The following is a 21,868-nucleotide window of genomic DNA, read 5'->3' as shown; positions in this document are numbered from 1 at the left end:
CCCAGACAATCGTCCAGAGAACAGGAAGAAGACAATTCACGCCCTCTCAAGGTCCCTTTGGTTCAAGGCTTCTGTCATTCTCCGGCCGTCCTGGGGGGAGGGCCTGCGACGTCCATGCTGCCATGGAAACACGCCGCCGTATTCCTTCTTCTTACGTGGGGCGGGGTCCTCCCCCTCAGCCGCCAATCATCCGCAGGGCTTCTTGAGTGGCGGGCAGCGGCGGCGAATGGGCGAGCCGGCGCTGCGTGACGCAAAGGGAAAAGGGGGAGTTCGCGGCCCGTGGCGGCGGTGGCGACAGCGGCGACCTGGGCAGCGCGCTGGAGGGACGCGGGGAGAGTGCAGCGTCCTCTAGCTCGAGCGCGAGGGACCCTGCGAGGATGCCTGGTACCGCTGGGAGGGAAGCGGGGCTTCAGCCGGCCCCGGAGCCCGGGGTTTCGGCTGCGAAGGGGAGGCTGCCGGAGGGGGCGGGGCGGCAAGCATGGCGGCGGCGACGGGGAAGGGGTTGGGGCCCCTGAGGGGGTGGGGAGCCGGCGCTGGAGCGGCGGGGTGGCCGCTGAGGAAGCCGCGGGGCTGTGGGGGTTCTGGAGAGCAGAGATTACAAAGCACCCTTTTGGGGGGGCAGTGGAGGCGCCAGAAGGGCGTAGGGAGAGTTGTGGGGGATGGGAAAGGGGCGGGAGAGGTTAGAGAGGAGGGGAGAGGGTGTCCAGGGGCAGGGGAGGGGGGAGGGGCAGCGAGAGGAGGGGGGAGCAAGCTGCTCTGGAGTAATGGGGAGCTGGGGCCTGGGGAGGTACGACAGGAAAGTGCTATTGTATTATAAATACAACGTTCCAATCGGCAGTGTCTAGACGGGTCCCCCCTCCGAGCTCCAACTGCGGGAGGAAGGCTAGTAGGTTCCACAGAACTGATCTTTTGTTGTTCCTTTCCAGGGGAGCAGATGGACCCTCCTGGAAGTCAGTTGGATTCAGATTTCTCTCAGCAAGACACCCCTTGCCTGATAATTGAAGATTCCCAGCCCGAAAGCCAAGCTCTCGAAGATGATTCCAGTTCTCACTTCAGTATGCTCTCTCGACACCTTCCCAATCTACAGACACACAAAGAGAATCCTGGGTTGGTGAGTGATACCTTGTTTGCAAATGATTGAGCAGATTTTTTAACAAATCAAGATTGACCAGCAGACGTAGTCCTTAAGAAGGCTCCGTCTTTTGAATAAAGTTGGGTTGGAAAAAGGAACATATCTACAGAAAGTATGTCTAGTTTTGGATTGCTTAATATATAGGGATTATTATGTTCGCATTTGTTCTAGGATGTTGCGTCCACTCCTGAGCAAACAGCTGGAGAAGAACAAGGAGACAGTAATAGTGGGTTCAATGAACACCTGAAAGAAAACAAAGCTGCAGGTGAGGTGTTTAAAGCTATCAGTCCCTTTTATAGGGTGCTCTTGTTGGAGCCAGGCTGATTTAAAGGTGGTTGTGGTGAAGGTAGGAAGTAATAGCATAATATCTGGTTCATAGGGCCTCCCCGGTGGCGCAGCGGTTGAGCGCTGGGTTGCGAAGCTGTCGCAGCTGGTTCAATCCCCTGCTGCTCCCCGGCCACTGGAGGAGGGTCCCACATGGCGCGCAGGCCTCTCCTGCCGCCCCTGCTCCCTCAGCAGTGTACTTCGCTCCTTCTGCCTGTTCTGCTCCTGCTCTGGCTCTGGTGAATTCTCACCCTCCCGCGCTTCTGACTGTACCAGTGCTTGTATAAATAAATAAATAAATAAAAAAAAAAAGAGCACTGAGTGCTGAAGTTTAAAAAAAAAAAAAAAAATCTGGTTCATAATTGGCACCCAAAAGGTTCATGTGCTAATGCAGTTGATTAGATTGGTATTGTCTGTGTTCTTGAATTTGTAATTAAGTTTGGTGGGCATGCTTTTTGTGCTAATACCAGGGTTTTTTTTTCCTTTTTAAGACCCTATGGATTCTTCTCATTTGGACACATGTGGCTCCATGAGTCAGGTCATTGAACAGTTACCTCGGCCAAACAGGACAAGCAGGTATCCGAATATTTGAAGGAATTTAACTTATTGATCAACCAGTTCTTTTTATATGTATCTGTTGTGATGGTAAAAGGATTAAATCTTTTTTTTGTAGTTAGGAGTGGGACCTGAGGATTTTTTTATTTAGTATTGTACAGTGCTGTGCAAGACAAGTGCTTCCTGTTTTTCACTAATCATAGCCTCTCAGTATTCTGCCCAAATTCTCCTAAGGTCAAAAGAGAACATAGATAACTTAAGGAGTCTTGGGGTGGTGGAATATAAAAGGAAGGTAGTCGGGGAATGTTAGTTTGAGGTGGTGCAAGACTGGTTTTATCTCAGAAATAAATGCTTTTTGTTTTTGTATGTTATTTTACACTGTTTCCACTTAATTTTTTTTTTTCTCCCAGATCATTCATTGGGTGCTTTTGAATAATTTGCAAATTGGTGGGCTTATTTGGCCTGCAGGTTGGTTCTATTTGGCCCACACAAGGTTGTAAACTATTTGAATTGATTGACAGAATGCTAAAGAGGCATAAAATTTGGGTTTTGGTTTCTGGCTTCACTACGCTTGATTGGCAGCAGTTGAGTGGAGCTGTGAGTAGCATGCAACTTTCACCTGGGGCCTGAGTGCTATGGTTTGTCGTAGTACCTACAACTTACTATGCTACTTGGACACTGAATCATAGTTTTCTTTTTTTAAAAGATTTATTTATTTATGCATACAAGAACTGGGGTACAGGCCAGAGGTGTGGGGAGTAAGACTCTGATTCACCAGAGACAGTGGGGAACAGAATGGCAGATTGACTGAAATACACTGCTGAGGGGAGTAGCGGGCAAGTCAGGAGAGGTTTGCTGCGCCATGTGGATGGCTTCCTGGCTGGGGATCGAACTTGTGTTGCAGTGGCTGCGAATTGCTCCATAGGTTGCTTCTTAACCCCTTGCGCCACCAGGGAGGCCCCTCAAAGTTTTCTTTTATCATAGTGTTATAGAGCAACCCCGATATTAAACGGGTTCCTGGCTGTGGGTCCTCACCCGCACGCTTTAAAGGGACTTATGAATACTCTACTACAGACACATGCAAAAGGGTTAATAAAAGGTTTATTTACAAGAGAAAAGGAAATAAGGAAAATGTACAACTCAGGGAGAAAATAGGGAAATAAAGCCTTTAATGCGTCCTACCCGATCCGACGACCTGGAAACCCAAAGTCGCTCTCAGAGCTGACGGGACGCTGCTGCTGGCCAAGAGCCCAAAAATGGAGAGAGCCCCAAAGCCCACGTGTCTGCCTTTTGTATCCACCTGGCTGCTTAACCCCACCCTCAGGTCCCAGCCACCTTTCCTTTGGTGGTGATGGGATTTGGAGTTCCCAGTGTCTTTGGCTTTGACCTGGGGTGGGGGTGGAGTCCACAAAGCCTATATGGAATTTGCTTTGGGACATCCTTTTCCCCCTAACAATAGTGCTGTGCCATTTTTCTTAACCCTAGCACCTTCATTTATGTTACTTTGATTTGCTTTCTAACAGGCATTCAAGTTTATGATACCTCTTTAGCCACATATGCCAGGCTTAATTATGTTTTTGTTACTCTGGTTTGAACTAGTGGGGACAGGAAGTATGCTTGTCCCTAGTACTTACTAATAAGGCAGTGTTGTTTCAGAAAGTAGCTTGCTACTACTTTTATTGTTTTACTTCAATGTGTTGCTCTTTCTCATTAAAAAAAAACAAAACAAAACAAAAGCAAACTTGAATGCTTACCTTCAATAAAGTTGCATTCTGAGGCATGTGCTTTAAAGGAGTTTTGCCATCATGGAGCTTATAATTTAATAGGAGATACCCTAAATCATTACATAAATAGCTATTCAGTTATAAATGTGATCATTGCAAAGGAGGAATATTAATTGAATTTATAGCCTAATCTGAGGGATGGGGAAAACTTCAATGAGGAATGTGACCTAAACAGTAATCTGCTAGGTGTAGTTGAAGGGCTGGGGAGAAGTGTGGCAGGCATGTGGAACTTTCCAGATAGGGAACTGAAAGGTTCGGCGCGGTAAAGAAAGGAGAGCCAGGCTAAATTTCTCAAAGGGAGAGAAAGTTTATTGCACCCCGGGCGGACCTCACAGACCCAAGGCGGGGATCAGTGGAGTCGCGCACGTTGTTAGGGGGAAGCAGGGTTTTATAGGGCGAGGAGAGGTCAGGTGGGTAGTTGGGCTCGTACAGCGGGAAAAGTTTGTAGGGCAGGTAGAGGTTCTTTGTCTGAGAGGAGACTCGTAGGGGGAGGGGGGAGGCTCATTGCCTGAATCCTCCAGGCAGGTATCCGCGTTCCTGCCCCCCAGGTGGGCTTCCTGGTTGGCTCCTGCATTCTGGCTTCCTGCATGGACCTTTCAGGAACTACATGTGCAGAGACTGTGAAATACAAGAATTTGGGATTGGTTCTAAAACAATGAAAGCTCCTCAGAACATGTGAAAATTGATCTCTTTATGGTATCTTAATTCATTATTGCAGATATTTTGATAAAAACTGCTTGTGAGTTTTGTCATAAAATTAAAAAAAAAATTTCCTCTTGTCTAGTTTCTATGATGTAAGCTGATGATCCTGAACATGGGCAATCTAATTATACTTCTGGAGAAATACAGATATTTTATTTCCCTAATAAACGTTTTAAAAAAATTAAGATGATTGTAGTGTTACATACAGTTTTAAGAATGAAACAGGGGGCCTCCCTGGTGGCGCAGCGGTTGAGCGCTGGGTTGCGAAGCTGCCCCGCAGCCTCTGCAGCGCAGGTTAGATCCCTGGCTGCTCCCCGGCCACTGGAGGAGGGTCCCACATGGCGCGCAGACCTCTCCTGCCACCTGCTGCTCCCCTCAGCAGTGTACTTCGGTCCTTCTGCCTGCTCTGCTCCCCGCTCTAGCTCTGGTGAATTCTCTCACCCTCCGTGCTTCTGACTGTACCAGTGATGTATAAACAAAACAACAAACAAATAAAAAATGCCTCTATAAAAAAAAAGGAATGAAAACAGGGATTTCCTTTATACAATGCTGTTATAGAGCAACCCCGATATTAAAACGGGTTCCTGGCTGTGGTCCTCACCCGCGCGCTTTAAGGACTTATGATACTCTACTACAGACACAACACAAAGGGGTTATAAAGGTTTATTTACAGAGGAAAGGAAATAAGGAAAATGTACAACTCAGGGAGAAAATAGGGAATAAAGTCTTTAATGCGTCCTACCGATCCGGACTGGAAACCCAAAGTCACTCCAGAGCTGGCCGGAGGCTCCGCGCTGGCCCAGAGCCCAAAATGAGAGCCCCCAAGCATCACGTGTCTGCCTTTGTATCCACCGGCTGCTTAACCCACCCTCAGGTCCCAGCCACCTTCCCCTTTGGCTGTGATGGGATTTGGAGTTCCCAGTGTCTTTGGCTTTGACCTGGGGTGGGGGTGGAGTCCACAAAGCCTGTATAAAATTTGCTTGGGACCCGCTTTTCCCTAACATTGCCAGTTCCCCCCATGGTAACTTTTTTTAATTAAAGATTTATTTATGCATACAAGAACTGGGGTACAGGCCAGAGGTGTGGGGGGTGGGAGGATTCACCAGAGACAGTGGGGAACAGAACAGGCAGACTGACTGAAATATACTGCTGAGGGGAAAAACGGGCAAGGCAGGAGAAGTCTGCTGTGCCGTGTGGGTAGCTCCCTGGCCAGGGATCGAACTCAAGCTATAGTGGCTGCGGATGGCTTCATAGTGCTGTGTCTTAACCCCATGTGCCACCAGGGAGGCCCCCCGCCAATGATAACATTTTGCAAAATTAATACTATGTAGTATATTGTCACTAGCAGGTGTTCATGTTGATAAAATCTACTGAACTTACTCAGACTTTCTCAGTTTTGGGTGTGCCTTTATAAAGTTGAATCATCTGTTGGGTTTGTATCCACTATTACACTACCACTGTAGTCAAGACAAGGTAGTGAACAGTTCCAGCTCCACAAGGATTCCTAGTGTTGCCATTTTATAACTATACTTGCCTCCCTCTCCAGCACCTGAACCCATGGCCACCACTGATTAGAACTTCATTTCATTCACAAAATTTTGTCATTTCAAAATATATAAATGGGCTCATACAATATGTATGAAAAGAAAAGCTACTGAGTAGGAAAAAATATAAGCAAACCATATATTCTACAAAGGACTAATATCTAGATTATATAAAGAAGTCTCAAAACACAAAAAACAATTAGAAAATGGACTGAGATTGACTTTTTTCTTTTCTTTTTTTTTTTTTTTTTTTTTTTTTTTGTGGGACCCTCGCCGGTGGCCGTGGATTGAACTGGCGCTGCAGAGGCTGCGGGCAGCCTCTCAACTCAGCGCTCAACTGCTGCGCCACCAGGGGAGGCCTGAGATTGACTTTTTTCAATCAGCATAACTCTCAGGAGGTCTGAGTTGTTGCATGTACCAATAATTTGTCCCTTTTTATTGCTGAATAGCATTTCATGGTATGAATGTAACATAGTTTAACTGTTTACACGGCAAAGAAATCTGGGTTGATTCTTGTTTTTGACTATTATAAATAAGTTGCTATGAATATTTGTGTCGCAGGTTTTTGTGTGAACATAAGTTTCCTTATTTCTAGCATAAATGGTCAAAGTGGACATGGTAGGTCCATGTAGGTCCATGTAGGTCCATGTGCTAGGTCACATGGTAGTTGCGTGTTTAGGATTTTATGAAATTGCAAAACTTTATTTTTGAGTGGCTGTATCATTTTACAGTCCCTCCAGCTCTATACAAGAGATCCAATTTCTGTTTTCACCAGCATTTGGTGGTGTCACTGTTTTTAATTTTAGCCATCCTGGTAAGTGTGTAGTGATATCTCTATTATGATTTTAATTTGTATTTCCCTAAGGATGCTGGACATCTTTTAATGGGCTTCTTTTTTATCTATATATCCTCTTCAAGGAAATGTCTGTTTCACTTCTTGTCCATTTTCTAATTGTTTTTTGTGTTTTGAGACTTCATTATATAAGCTAGATATTAGTCCTTTGTAGGATATGTGGTTTGCTAATATTTTTTCCTACTCAGTAGCTTGTCTTTTCATCTTCAGAATTTTACAGAGCAGGTTTTTAATTTTGATGAGATTTGTTAAATATTTTTAACAGGTTTATACAAATACATAGTTTATTTTAAAAATAGTTTATAATGAAAGTCTTTTCACATTCTTGGTCCCTTCTCACAGAGCCAACCCTGTTTGTGTTTCTACTTTGTGAGTTTATCTCCCTCAAACTTTTTTTATTAAAGATTTATTTTATTTATGCTTACAAGAGCTGGCCAGAAGTGCGATGGGGTGGTGCCGTGTGAGAAAATTAATGTGAGACAGAGTGGGGAGCAGAACAGGCAGATCTGCTGAAATACACTGCTGAGGGGAGCAGCAGGTGAGACAGGAGAGGTCTGCTGCTCCATGTGTGTAGCTCCCTGTCCTAGGATTGAACTCATGCTGCAGTGGCTGCTGATAGCTTCATTGTGCTGAGACTTAACCCTTTGCACCATCAGGGAGGTCCCTTCCTCTAACTGTTAATACTGTTGTAAAGCTAAGTAATTCAATTATACTACCATTTTTCATTTTATCACATTAAGACAGTTGAGTTCCATAATAAAAGATGAACATTTAACTTGTATCAATACTCTTCTCATTTTTGATGATAATTTAGTTCTTTCATTGGCTGCTTCTGTACTTCTAAATAATATATGTGATGCTTTGTTTTCTTTTTCTACTAGCTTTAGAAAGTGAAGAAAATTTAAACATCAGCATGTTTTTTGGCCTAGAATCAGATGTATTTCAAATCTCTTCTGATTCACGTAATCATTATATAAATATCTGTTATTTCCTGTATGTTAACTACTGTTGAATTTTGGGGATACAAAGTTATCAGGAGAGATAAAATTCCTAAACTTTCTTTTTAATTTTTTTTAAAAGATTTATTTATTTATGCATACAAGAGCTGGGGTACAGGCCAGGTCAGAAAAAGTGTGGGAGATGAGCGGATTCACCAGAGACAGAGCGGGGAACAGAACAGGCAGATGTATTGAAATACACTGCTGAGGGGGGCAGCGGGCGAGTCAGGAGAGGTCTGCTAAGCCATGTGGGTTGCTCCCTGGCTGGCTGGGAATCGAACTCTGTGCTGCAGTGGTTGCGGATTGCTTCATAGATTGCATCTTAACCCTTTTGCCACCAGGGAACCCCGTTAAATTTTTTTTTAACTTTTTTTTTAAAAAGATTTATTTTTTTTTATTTTTTTTATAGAGGCATGTTTGTTTTTGTTTGTTTGTTTGTTTGTTTATACATGCACTGGGTACAGTCAGAAGCACGGGAGGGTGAGAGAATTCACCAGAGCCAGAGCTGGGAGCAGAGCAGGCAGAAGGACCGAAGTACACTGCTGAGGGGAGCAGCGGGCGGCAGGAGAGGTCTGCACGCCACGTGGGACCCTCCTCCAGTGGCCGGGGAGTAGCCGGGGATCTAACCGGCGCCACAGAGGCCGCGGGCAGCTTCGCAACCCAGCTCTCAACCGCTGAGCCACCGGGGAGGCCCTTAAAGATTTATTTATATAAGAACTGGGGTACAGACCAGAGGTGCAGGAAGGTGAGAGGATTCACCAGTGACAGAGTGGGGAGCAGAACAGGCAGACGGACCAAAGACACTGCTGAGGGGAGCAGCCGGCGAGGCAGGAGAGATCTGTCTTGCCATGTGGGTTTCTCCCTGGCCTGCCAGGAATTGAAATCGTGCTGCAGAGGCTGCGGACAGCTTCACAGTGCTGCGCTCAACCCGCTGCGCCACCGGGGAGGCCCAAAATTCCTAAACTTTAATGCTGCTTACATTTTTGCATGGAACATAGCAATACATGATAAATAAGTAAACTGTATAGCATGTTAGACACTGATGAGGGGGGCTAAAGAGAAAAATGAAGCAGAGAAGGGAATAGGAAGGAGTTGTGTATTTAGATAGGGTGATAAAGAAAATGCTTGAACAATATATTTGATTAAAAATCTTGAGTAAGGGATCTGTGCTATTACTTGGGATAAATGCAGTTCATGCATAAAGAATGGCAAGTACAAGGCATGAGTGTGCCTGGAGCATTTGAGAAATGGCAAGGTTATTGTGGCTTCAGTAGAGTAATTGAGAGGAAGAGAGAGAGAAGAGCCAAAAGGAAAGGGGAGACCAACGTGTAAGTCCTCATGTATCACTGTGAAGAATTTGGCTGTATTCTTTGTGAGATAGGAAGGTCTTCAATCATTTTGAGCAGAAGAATGACATGATCTGACAGGGTATTTTTTGTTTGTTTTTGTTTTTAAAAGATTTATTTATGAATACAAGAACTGGGGTACAGGCCAGCGGTGTGGGAGGTGAGAAGATTCACCAGAGACGGAGTGGGAAGTAGAACAGGTAGATCTACTAAAATACACTGCTGAGGGGAGCAGTTGGCGAGTCAGGAAAGGTTCGCTGCGCCATGTGGGTATCTTCCTGGCCGGAGATCAAACTCGTGCTGCAGTGACTGAGGATCGCCTCATGGGTTGTGTCTTAACCCCTTGCACCACCAGGGAAGCCCCTGACTTAGGTTTTATTTATTTATTTTTTCCAAAGATTTATTTATACAAGAACTGGGGTACAGGCCAGATGCACGGGAGGGTGAGAGGATTCACCAGAGACAGAGCGGGGAACAGAACAGGCAGACTGACGAAATAGACTGCTGAGGGGAGCAGCAGGTGAGACAGGAGCGGTCTGCTCGCCATGTGGGCATCTCTGCGGCAGGTGGGGATCCAACCAGCACTGCAGAGGCTGCGGACAGCTTCACAGTGCAGCGCTCAACTGCCTGCGCCACCAGTGGAGGCCCTGACTTAGGTTTTATTTATTTATTTTCACTGGATTTTTATGCGATTATTTGTAAGATATCTTCTTTTGCTAATTTATCATAATGAGCCATATTTGAGGAAAAACATAGAATCTTTTCTATTTTATTTTTATATTCCCCATACAATTGCAACCCCCTGATTTTGACCCCCATCCCGCCTTTCCCCACCTGCCCCCCCAAAGTGTGTCTCTGGTTCATAGCTGTTTGTTGATTTTGATTTTTTTCTTTTTTATAGTTATTCTTTTTCCTGGTCCCTTATTTAGGTTTTCTAAATTCCTGTTATGAGTGAGACCATCCGGTATTTTTCGTTTTCTTTCTGGCTTGTTTTGCTGAGCATGATCCCTTCCACCTCCATCCACCTCCATCCAGGTTGCTGCAAATTGCATGTGTTTATCTTTTTTGAATGCTGAGTAATACTCCATGGTGTAAATGGACCACATCTTCTTGATCCAGTCATCTATTTTTGGGCATTTGGGTTGTTTCCAAGGCTTAGCTATTGTAAACAGTGCTGCTATAAACATAGGGGTGCAGGTGCTCTTTGGAATTGATGTTTCTGTGTCCTTTGGGTAAATACCTAGGCGTGGAATTGCTGGATCATATGGAAGCTCTATGTTTAGTAGGTCCAGAAATCTCCACACAGCTCTCCATAGTGGTTGGACCAGTTTGCACTCCCACCAGTTTGCAGTGCAGGAGAGTTCCTTTCTCTCTACATCCTCACCAACATTTGTTGTTGCTAGTTTTTTTAATACAATAAATCTGAAGAAGGAATCAAGAAAACCATTCCTTTTATTTTTGAAACAAAAAAAATCAAATACTGACTTAGGTTTTAATAGGATCATTGTGATTGCTGAATCAAGAGTAGACAGGAGGGTATACAATATTTGTAGGTTATACTTCGATAAAGCTTGGAAAAATAAAAGAAATTTTAATTAATGAATAGACTGAAGGGGAAGCACAGGCAGAGTCAGGAAGACTGACTAGAAGACTCTCGAAATAATTGAGGCAAAATATGACAGTGGCTGGACTAGAGTAGAAGTGGGTGAGGACTGGTAAGATTCTGGAGTTTTTGAAAATAGAATTCAGAGTTTGAATGGATGTGGAGTGTGAGAGAAAAGGACGTAACAATGATTCCACATTTCTGGTCTGAACCCTAGAAGAATGGAATGTTCTGTTAATGGAGATAGAGAAGGCTGAAGGGGAAGGAAAGTTTAGATGTGTTAAAGTTAAGCTGCCTTTTCAATAGCTAGTTGAAGGCAGTTAACTAAGTCTGCAACTCAAGGGAATTTGAATTAAATTGCGAAGTAGTAGGCCATATGGATGATATTCAAAAAGATTCTGGATGTGAGTGTAGCTGGTGAACAGGTTCTTCAAGATCTCACTGAGTCTGTCGGCATTGAGAGGATAGGGACATGAAGGAAAACTACCAAAAGAGACTAAGGAAGTGCCAAAGTGTGTGGTTTGTGCTATTTTATTACTTTTTGTCGTATTTGCTTTTGTACTTTGTTTCCCTATTTCCCTATATTTCTCTCGTTGTATAGGTATATCCTATTTTATTTTTGTGAAAATATGTACTTAGTCCTTTTACTTTTCTTTGGGTCATGGTCCCTATCTTTGCAAATTAATGTTTTCACCCCTTTTATGCTAATTTAAATTATGCTTTATGCTCTGTGTGTGAAATATTAAATGTATAGTAAATTACAAAAGGAAGCAAAAAATGTCATCTCTAATTCTGCCACCAGAGGCTAATTGCTATAAGCATTTTGACATATTTCCCCCCACCTTTATTTTTTACATTTGATTTACATAGTTGACATGTGGAAAGTAAAAGTTTATGTATTTGGGCTTCCCCTGGTGGCGCTGGCGGTTGAGCGCTGTGCTGTGAAGCTGTCCATAGCTTCTGCAGCGCCGGTTTGATCCTGGCTGGCCAGCAAGGGTCCCACATGGTGCAGCAGACCTCTCCTGTCGCGCCCGCTGCTCCCCTCAGCAGTGTTACTTTGTCAGTCTGCCTGTCCTGCTCCCCGCTCTGTCTCTGGTGAATCCTCTCACCCTCCCGCGCATCTGGCCTTTACCCCAGTTTTTGTATAAAAAATCTTTTTTTTTAAAAAAAAAAGTTTAGGGGCCTCCCCGATGGCGCAGCAGTTGAGCGCTGGGTTGCGACGCTGCCCGCAGCCTCTGCAGCGCGTTCAATCCCCGGCTGCTCCCTGGCCACCAGAGGAGGGTCCCACATGGCGCGCGGACCTCTCCTGCCGCCCACTGCTCCCCTCAGCAGTGTACTTGGGTCCTTCTGCCTGCTCTGCTCCCCGCTCTGGCCCTGGTGAATCCTCTCACCCTCCCGCGCTTCTGACTGTACCCAGTGCTTGTATAAACAAAACAAACAAACAAATAAATAAATAAAACATGCCTCTATAAAAAAAAAAAATCTTTAAAAAAAAAAAAAAAGTTTATGTGTTGCTAGCTTTTTTCCTGAACAACATGAGCATTTTTTCCATGATGATCAAACTCCCTTAATGACATTTTCTTCGAGTTTTTTATTTTAAAAGTTTGAGATGAAAGAATAGTATGTGTTTGTTGTGTGTGTGTTTTATGTTTTTTTGAACTTCTGGACCATGTTGAAGGTAAGTTGCAGACATTATAGTTTGCTTTAAATACCTTATCCTTCAGTCCCTAAAAATTCTATGTAATCATAATACCATTTATCACACCTGGAAAATATTAATTACATAATATTAATAATAGAGTTCATATTTCCCTGTGAAGAGGAGACTTTTTTTAATCCAGGATCAATTCCAAGTTTATGCACTAGCCTTGGTTATTTAAAACATTTTTACTGACTGCATAATATTCCATTTTAAGGAATTACTTAATCAGTAACCTAAGACCAGGCTTATAGGTTGTTTTTTAGTAACAGTAAATTTTGAGATGTTTTTACAAGGATCTCCCCACATTTCAAATTCTTACAGTTAAAATTACTGGGATTACTGGGTGTGTTTTTATTTTTATTTTTAAATCTAATTACTTTATTTAAAAAATTTGTTTATTTTTATACAAGAGCTGGGGTACAGGCCAGAGGCGCGAAGGGTGATAAGATTCACCAAAGGAGCAGAACAGGCAAACAACCGAAATACACTGCTGAGGGGAACAGTGGGAGCGACAGGAGAGGTCTGCTGCGCCATGTGGGTCACCTCTCTCAAATTTGCTGAAGATGCGATTGTATGTGGGGAGTAACCATAAAATCAAAGGAAATATCCAATTTGTCTGGAAATACATGATGATGTCTTTCTATTGTATAGTGTTCTGGGAATGTCAGTGCAACCTGTTCCTTCTGCTCGGGAAGAGAAGGAAGAAGAGATAGAAGAAAGAGAGGAAAAGGAAGAAGATATTCCAGATGATACCACACATTCCCTTGGTGCTGAAGGTAGTCTTATGCCTTTTTCAGTATAGTAGATTGTGTTAACAGTCTCTTCACTAGGAGCATGCAGATACTTAAATGTTTCCTTTTTATTAGATCATAGACTTCTTATGATGAAATTGAGAGTAGTCATTAAGAAATTTGCTAGTGGTCTTAAGCTATTATACCTAATTTGGTGTTCAGGAACCTGTAGCTAATTGGATAGTCCCTTTTCTACATATTGACTTACATTCCTTTCATGTTCATTTGTGTTTAAAATATTTTGGGCATATATATTTTGTGGTTGGAAGAAGTCTGAATTGCTGCTGTTTATATCTTCAGAAAGTAGACATAGTTCATTAATATTCGATGCTTGTAAGATTTTAATAGTATGAAAGTGTTTTCCTTCATTACACTTTTTTTTTTTAAAGATTTATTTATTTATGCATACAAGAGCTGGGGTACAGGCCAGAGGTGCATGGGGTGAGAGGATTCACCAGAGATAGAGTGGGGAACAGAAAGGCAGATGACTGAAATACACTGCTGGGGGGAGCAGCGGGCGAGTCAGGAGAGGTCTGCTGTGCCATGTGGGTTGCTCCCTGGCTGGGGGTTGAACTGGTGCTGCAGCGGCTGCGGAAAGCCTCCCAAGTTGTGTCTTAACCCCTTGCACCACCAGGGAGGCCCCATTACACTTTTTTTTTTTAAATTTATTTATTCATACAAGAACTGGGATACAGCCAGAGGTGCGGGGGTGGGGAGAGACGGACAGTGAGAGGATTCACTAGAGACAGAGTGGGGAGCAGAAAAGGCAGATCTACTGAAATACACTGCTGAGGGGAGCAGCAGGTGAGACAGGAGATGTCTGCTGTGCCATGTGGGTCAGCTCCCTGGCCAGGGATAGCTTGATAGTGCTGAGACTTTAACCTCTGTGCCACCAGGGAGGCCCTCAGTTCTCTTATTCTTGATTGTATTTTGAAAAATTTTGAGGGGCAGGAAATATTTTGAAGTGAAGGACTGAACATGACCCTTTTTTGCTAAGGACAGTTGCTTGTACAGTGTATAATGTGGGATAACACATCTAATTTCTTGAGAGTTTGTTCCTAGATCCTGCCTCATCACAGTTGGGCTTTGGAGTTCTGGAGCTTTCCCAGAGCCAGGATATTGAAGAACATGCTGTGCCATATGAAGTGAACAAAGAGCGTCTACAGTCAGTAACCACAAACTCTGGTTATACCAGACTATCTGATGTGGATGCTAATATTGGTATGAAACATGTTTTGTGGCATTTGGGGTTGTTTAAAAGCATTTTTCTCCCATATTAGAGCTAGTTATTTTTCAATTTATTTTATAACTATGTAAGTTAATATAACGTTAGCTGATATAGAAAGGTTGCACAGCTATCTGGTAAATAGCCAGTTGATGGCTTGCAAGTTGAACTTTTTTAAGTGGTTATATTCCTTTTTGGAGTGATGCCTGTATAAATTTTCAAATTGGACTTCTTTGTATATTAAAGTTCTTTTTTTTAAAGATTTATTTATTTATGCATACGAAAACTGGGGTATAGGCCAGAGAGGAGGGTGGGTGAGAGGATTCACCAGAGACAGAGTGGGGAACAGAACAGCCGGATTGACTGAAGTACACTGCTGAGGGGAGCAGCGGGAGAGTCAGGAGAGGCCTGCTGCGCCATGTTGGTTGCTCCTTGGCTGGCCAGGGATCAAACTCGTGCGGCAGTGGCTGCGGATAGCTTCAGGTTGTGTCTTAACCCCTTGCACCACCAGGGAGGCCCTGTATTAAAGTTATTTCTATTTAAATACCTCTTTCCTGTTTCTTTTAAAATTTCAAGCAGTTAAACACGAACAGTCCAATGAAGCTATCCCAGTGGCAGAACCACCCAACAAAGATGTCCCTGTGGCAGCACAACCCAGTAAGGATGTAAATACAGTAGAGGAGAAAAGCCCCCTGCCTGCACGGTAAGCCAGATTCTTTCTGGAAAATATTTATGAATTTCTGCCTATAAGGTTATACCAATTTCACTTTGCCAGGTGGAAATGTTTTTAGAAATTATTGATTTTTTTTTTTTCCCCCCTTATACTGGGCATATTTCTGGTCTAATAGAAACACTATTTGTGAATACTCATTGTGTCCTCATCTTTTTTTTTTTTTTTTTTTTTTGTCCCAACAAATGCTTTTACCTATTTTTGTGTAGACGATCTAGGGTATAGGCCAGTGGTCTGTCAGGGGGGCGGAGAGAGGATTCACTAGAGACAGAGTGGGGAGCACAGCAAGTGGATTTATTGAAATACACTGCTGAGGGAAGCGGTGGGTGAAATGGGAGATGTCCGCTGTGCCATATGTGGGCTAGCTCCCTGGCTAGAGATCAGACTCAGGCCATTGCAGTGATACCTCTGAGACTTAATCCCTGTGCCACCGGGGAGGCCCTGTGTCCTCATCTGTAGGATTATTAGGAAGCCATTTTATTGCTGCTGTAATAAGCATGACTCCTTACTGTTTGGTTGCCACACCTGTCTGATCTTAGTCTGCAGAGTTTCTTTCTGTGGGAGGTCTTCCTAGCTCCTCTAATATTCAGAAGAGACATGTAAATACTAAATTTTTTTTTTTTTTTTTTTTTTTTTGTGGGACCTCGCTGGCAGCCAGGGAACGAACCAGCGCTGCAGAGGCTGCGGGCAGCCTCGCAGCCCAGTGCTCAACCGCTGCGCCACCAGGGGAGGCCGTATATTTTTATTCTTTAAAGATTTATTTATGCATATAAGAACTCGGGTACAGGCCAGAGGTGTGGGAGGGTGAGAGGATTCACCAGAGACAAAGTGGGGAACGGAACAGGAGGATTGACTGAAATACTCTGCTGTGAGTGTTATAGGACAGGGAGAGGGGCAGCCCAAACCCCGGAAACCTGCCTATTCTAAATGGGTTCTGCCATCTGCCGCATCAACACAAAACATAGGAGACTTTAATGGGAAGGAACTTTAATAAAACTAGGAAACAATACAGGTAAGTCAAAGAGTCTAGTTTCTAAATGAAGCACCCAAAGTTACCCGTCCCCTCATGGGTAAAAGTCCATCCATATGGGATCGGCCCAGAGCAAGGCCCCAAAGCCTGCCACAAGTCTAAAGCATCTTCCAGTGGGGACCCACAGAAAAGGATCAGAAACTACCAGACAAACACGGAAGGAAAAGAGCAAAATCAACATCAAGATAAAAGCTGCCATGGTCACCTCCCCACGGGTCTCACCCACATCTGTGTCACCCAGTCCACGACCAAAAGACAAGCTCAGTTTCTTCACGTGTCTCTAGGCTCCATGCACCTCCCTCCTCCAGGTCTCCTGGCTCCATCCTGCTTCCTTCCTCAGTCTCTTCTGCAGCTTCTCCTCTTCCTGCTCAGCTCCACCCTCCCTTGGGTGGGGCAGGGAACCTCCCCCTTTCCTGGGGACCACCCTGTTGCAATCCCCCTTTTAATTTTTATTCCACCATATCTATGGTGGCACAGATCTCAGGGTGTAGTCTTAGGAGACAGTCTTTTTTTAGGGTTACAATGTGTGTAAGAGAAGCAACAATTAGTCAGCAGCATTGTCTATGAATGTCCAGTATGACAGTTTTCCATTCTGAAAAATAGTCCATTATACCAGCCAAAAAGAAAAAAAAAATTGGAGCGTTAGCTAAAACAAGACAGAAAATATATCAAAATCACAGGGAAAAAATGTTAAAATGGTTCAACTTATGCGCAAAAACGAATTCTCTCAACCTTGATCCCAAACTTTAACAGCATAGCAAAAGTTTGCAAATTAAATCTACTTTTAAACCATTTTTCCTATTTTGCATAAAATCACAGGGCAGAAATAACTAATAGCAATTTTTAGCTGGCTTTGTTGAAATACTCCATATAGGATCAGAGTGAACCATTGGCATCCAGTAGATGTAGGCTTTAGGTACAAAGTTGGTCTCATCAGACTCCACCTGGGCTTTCCTCTTCTCGAGGGTACCAAGGCATTTTCGTTGGCCGGGTTGTCCAGTCCTGCCAATGGAGGCAAGCTTCCTCACCTTCTTTGGAGGTCTCTGGAACCCTACAAACAAGGCAAACAGGTTCTCCTCTTCTTGGTTCAGCTCTTTTTCAACTTTCTGGAAGAACTCCACACAAAGCCACACAATCAAACTCGCGTCCAATTTTTTGTTAAAACAGATAAAATCCCTATGGAAGTTATGCAAAAACAGACTCTAAGATAAGTAAAAGATAAGATAAAAATTACTACCTCTATTTGTATGCTGTGTTGGTATTAAGGGGAGAGAAAATGTGACGAGTTAGCTTTGCTGGAAAAAAAATTGCAACCTTGCTGCAGATTCTGGTTACTCAAAAACAAAACAAAACAAAAAAACTTTGTGGATTCAGGACAAATGCATGAAAAAATTACAAAGAAAACTTGTAAATGTCAGGTGTATTTCCAGGTCTATTCAGTCCTTTGTAGGAAAGTTTTACTCTAAAAAGGTCCATCAATAGGAATCTGTTGAGACTTTTCTCCCTATATTTTCAGAAACAATTCCTGTAGATATTAAACAATTGAAGTATACAATATTACAAGGTGACAATCTACATACATACCAGATACTGAGAGGTTTTTTGTATACACATTTTAGAAAACTACTGTTAACATTTTTGTACATACCAAAGTTTTACCATTTTCCCAAGTGACAATGCTTCCCTTCCAGTTTACTTCATTAGGTAAAAGCCAAATAGAACAAATTCATCTAATGCCTTCCCAGGAGGAAAGGGAGAAACTTTGTGGAGTGTCTCAGGAGCTCTACTGAGGTTCCACAAAATTTCCTTGCATCAGTCAAATGACAGGCTACCAAATTTGTACTTGAATTTAGATTTCTGGGAAGCTTTGCTATAAATATCAGAAAATTAGCAGAAACAACAATATTCAATCTCTATGAAGGCACCGGCTTAATTCAGTAGCACAATGTTGACAATCAAACCATAACTTTTTTATTTTTATCATAACTGGAGACTTTTTTTTTTCAACGTCTATGGGCACCATGTATACCAATTTGTCGATCACTGGAGGTCAAGACAGTTAGACACAAGGACATACAGACATACAACGTATAGACCAAGACAGTTTTTTTTTTTAGTTATGCCACGTAGAATATGTTATGTAAACTGCAGTTTTACTCCATAGGCTCAGAAAAAAAATATCAAAGTCCAAAAAAAATGTGGAGTGTTGCTGGCAGAAAAATTTCCAGTTGTCATCCTGCAAACCTAAGACTTTGGAAATAGGAAGGAAAAGTTTTATTAATCACAAGAGTTCCATGACCTTGTTTATCACCTTAGGGTTTTCAGTGTTGAAGACTTTTTATTAGAAGTCAATCCTGGGGTATTCTGTACAGCAACTGAAGAATAAAAGTAACAGTTAACTTTTAAGCAAAAGGAGTCATCTCTTGTTAGCCACCAAGCAGGCACTCCTGGGTTTCCTGGAATAGAACCCGAAAAAGCAAAATCAAAATATCAGTAATTAACTTTCAATTAAAAGGAGTCATCTCCTTCTGTTAGCCACTCTGGGACAGAAGCTGAAAGAGCAGATTAAACATCTAAGCACAAATTACACCTCCCCCACACTAGGGAGGGACAACAACAACACAGGTATGAAAACCTGGGTATAGTTACATGATGCACCCTAAAGAGTGCTTTCCATAACAGACCTTCCTCAGTAGGAAGCAGAAACTTAGAATCTTGTCTTACACCAGCAATTGAACAAATCCAGGATTCAAAATGGCAAACATGCCCAAAACAAATTGTGTAGACAAAATTCACAGCAGCAAATCCTTTCAGACTCAGACAAATCTTGTTAATTTTTCTGATCCAGACTTTGCAAAAATTCAAGTTATCTCCAAGAATCCATCAAGGATACCAGCAATTACAGTTACTGCTTAAGGCTACTCTTTCCTTACACCCAGGCATACATTTGCTAATTTAAACACCACTGCGTCACAATTGGCTGGCAAAATGCTCAGGCAAAGAGCAGGAAGTAGGCAAAGACAAAGCTACATACCACTGAAGGAACATTATTGCCTTTAGAAATGCTAATGAGACAGCAGAGATTACAAAAAAAAAGAAAAAAAAGTTCCAAAGTCCTAGCAACAAGAACCTCTGAAATTTTACAAGAGCACGCACGTGGCCTCAGACACCATCTTTGATCTGGCACATGGTCCAATGTACTGCCTAATCTTTTGAGTAAAACGGCACGAGAAAAAATTTCCACAAATTAACATCTCTTAGCAAGTCACTACAAACAAATTACACACAAACACACAGAATCTTCACAAAGCCCAAGCCAGTTTTTCAACAGCAAATCGACATATGAAACAAACACACTAGAGAAACCAAAAATCACATTTGCGCTATGGTAGCTAGTGCCATAGGGAAGCCCAATTCCCCATGGGGCTGACAACCAAACAGGGTTGTCCCCAGGAAAGGGGGAGGTTCCCTGCCCCACCCAAGGGAGGGTGGAGCTGAGCAGGAAGAGGAGAAGCGGGCAGAAAGAGACTGAGGAAGGAAGCAGGATGGAGCAAGGAGACCTGGAGGAGGCACATGGAGCCTAGAGACCGTGAAGAAACTGCGCTTGTCTTTTGGTCGTGGACTAGGTGACACAGATGTGGGTGAGACCCGTGGGGAGGTGACAATGGCAGCTTTTATCTTGATGTTGATTTTGCTCTTTTCCTTCCGGGCTTGTCTGGTTGTTTGTGACCCTTTTCTGTGGGTCCCCACTGGAAGATGTTTTAGACTTGTGGCAGGCTTTGGGGCCTTGCTCTGTGCGACCCCATATGGATGGAGTTTACCCACGAGGGATGGGTAACTTTGGGTGCTTCATTTAGAAACTAGACTCTTTGCCTTACCTGTATTGTTCCTAGTTTATTAAAGTTCCTTCCCATTAAAGTCTCCTATGTTTTGTGTTGATGCGGCGGATGGCAGAACCCATTTAGAATAGGCAGGTTTGCGGGGCTTGGGCTGCCCCTCTCCCTGCCCTATAACATAACCACGGATGGCTCTGTCCTAAATCATGTTGGACGCCAAATCTGTTATAGGACAGGGAGAGGGGCAGCCCAAACCCGCCAAACCTGCCTATTCTAAATGGGTTCGGCCATCCGCCGCATCAACACAAAACATGAGAGAGTAATGGGAAGGATCTTTAATAAAACTAGGAAACAATACAGGAAAGGCAAAGAGTCTAGTTTCTAAATGAAGCACCCAAAGTTACCCGTCCCTCGTGGGTAAAAGTCCATCCATATGGGATCGGCCCAGAACAAGGCCCCAAAGCCTGCTACAAGTCTAAAGCATCTTCCAGTGGGGGACCCACAGAAAAGGGTCACAAACAACCGGACAAGCCCGGGAAGGAAAAGAGCAAAATCAACATCAAGATAAAAGCTGCCATGGTCACCTCCCCACAGGTCTCACCCACATCTGTGTCACCCCAGTCCACGACCAAAAGACAAGCGCAGTTTCTTTACTTGTCTCTGGGCTCCACGCGCCTCCTCCAGGTCTCCTGGCTCCATCCTGCTTCCTTCCTCAGTCTCTTCTGCAGCTTCTCCTCTTCTGCTCAGCTCCACCCTCCCTTGGATGGGGCAGGGAACCTCCCCCTTTCCTGGGGACCACCCTGTTGCATGAGGAGCAGCAGATGAGGCAGGAGAGGTCTGCACCATGTAGGTAGCTCCCTGCCTGGGGATCGACCTCATGCTGCAGTGGCTGTGGGTAGCTATCTTCACAGTTCTGTGATTGTGAAGTTCCAACCCCTGCGCCATCCGGGAGACCCAATAGTATATTTAAAATTCCACTGTTTCTGTACTTGGGCACACAGATTGTTCTGGGTCCTTAGGTATCCTGAATCTGGTGTTTTATGCAGGGATGCAGTCTTTTTCCAAGTTCTTTAGGTTCCAAACCTGGTAGAAATTGCGCAGATACCTCTACTTGGCCTGTGGTGATTGTTTATGCCAAAACAGGATCACTTGTGGTCAACACCTCAAATTTAGTTGTGGCAGGGAAATGTGGAATTCTTCCAATTGGGGAGGGGGAATGAATAAACATTCAGTATTGTTTTTGTTGTACTTATTTCAGTAGAAACTGGGGAGTGAGCAGAGTTGACTATCAAGAGAAGTCTCTAGTGAAAAACAGGCTGACTTTTTAGGCTTTTCTTTCAGAAATTGCCATCCTAGCTAATTTTGCTCTTTTATTTACTCTGGGGAGGGGTAGAGTAGAGCACCTAAGTATCTGGAAAGGGGCCACCGAAGGATGTGTTCACATGACTAGTATTGGTGCCTTGATTTGGGCCCTAGGGTGGATAGATGAAATGGAAAAGGCGAGCAGAAGCTAATGTGTGGTATTAGCGCAGAGGATAACTGACATTGTGGTCTGGGTCAGAATCCTTCATGCACATTTAGATAATATATATGTAACAGAAATCCTTAAACACTCATCGGAAATGCAGCACAGCAGGAAGCAGAGTTGAAAAAGAGAGATTACTATGTGAGAGAGACTGAAAACAGGCTTTGAAATGGGCCCTGGGCTTTGTA

The 21,868-nt window shown here is 43.6% G+C and overlaps 1 protein-coding gene across 1 annotated transcript in view; it reads left to right on the top strand.

Moving 5' to 3' along the window:
* Nucleotides 1–269: 269 nt before the first annotated feature.
* The window catches only part of TP53BP1 (tumor protein p53 binding protein 1), a 115,370-nt gene continuing 93,771 nt past the window's right edge, over nt 270–21,868 (top strand). The window contains exons 1-6 of the mRNA XM_037502343.2: nt 270–384; nt 927–1,111; nt 1,304–1,397; nt 1,948–2,032; nt 13,195–13,319; nt 14,397–14,555. Of these exons, the coding sequence (XP_037358240.1) occupies nt 378–384; nt 927–1,111; nt 1,304–1,397; nt 1,948–2,032; nt 13,195–13,319; nt 14,397–14,555 (655 nt within the window). The 5' untranslated portion in view covers nt 270–377. The remainder of the gene's footprint in view (nt 385–926; nt 1,112–1,303; nt 1,398–1,947; nt 2,033–13,194; nt 13,320–14,396; nt 14,556–21,868) is intronic.

Source organism: Talpa occidentalis, unplaced genomic scaffold (assembly GCF_014898055.3).
Source record: "Talpa occidentalis isolate TD23 unplaced genomic scaffold, MPIMG_talOcc4v2.1 talOcc4.11, whole genome shotgun sequence".
Taxonomy (NCBI): Eukaryota; Metazoa; Chordata; class Mammalia; order Eulipotyphla; family Talpidae; genus Talpa; species Talpa occidentalis.
The sequence above is the reverse complement of the archived record's forward strand: the minus strand, read 5'-3'. Positions and strand labels throughout refer to the sequence as shown.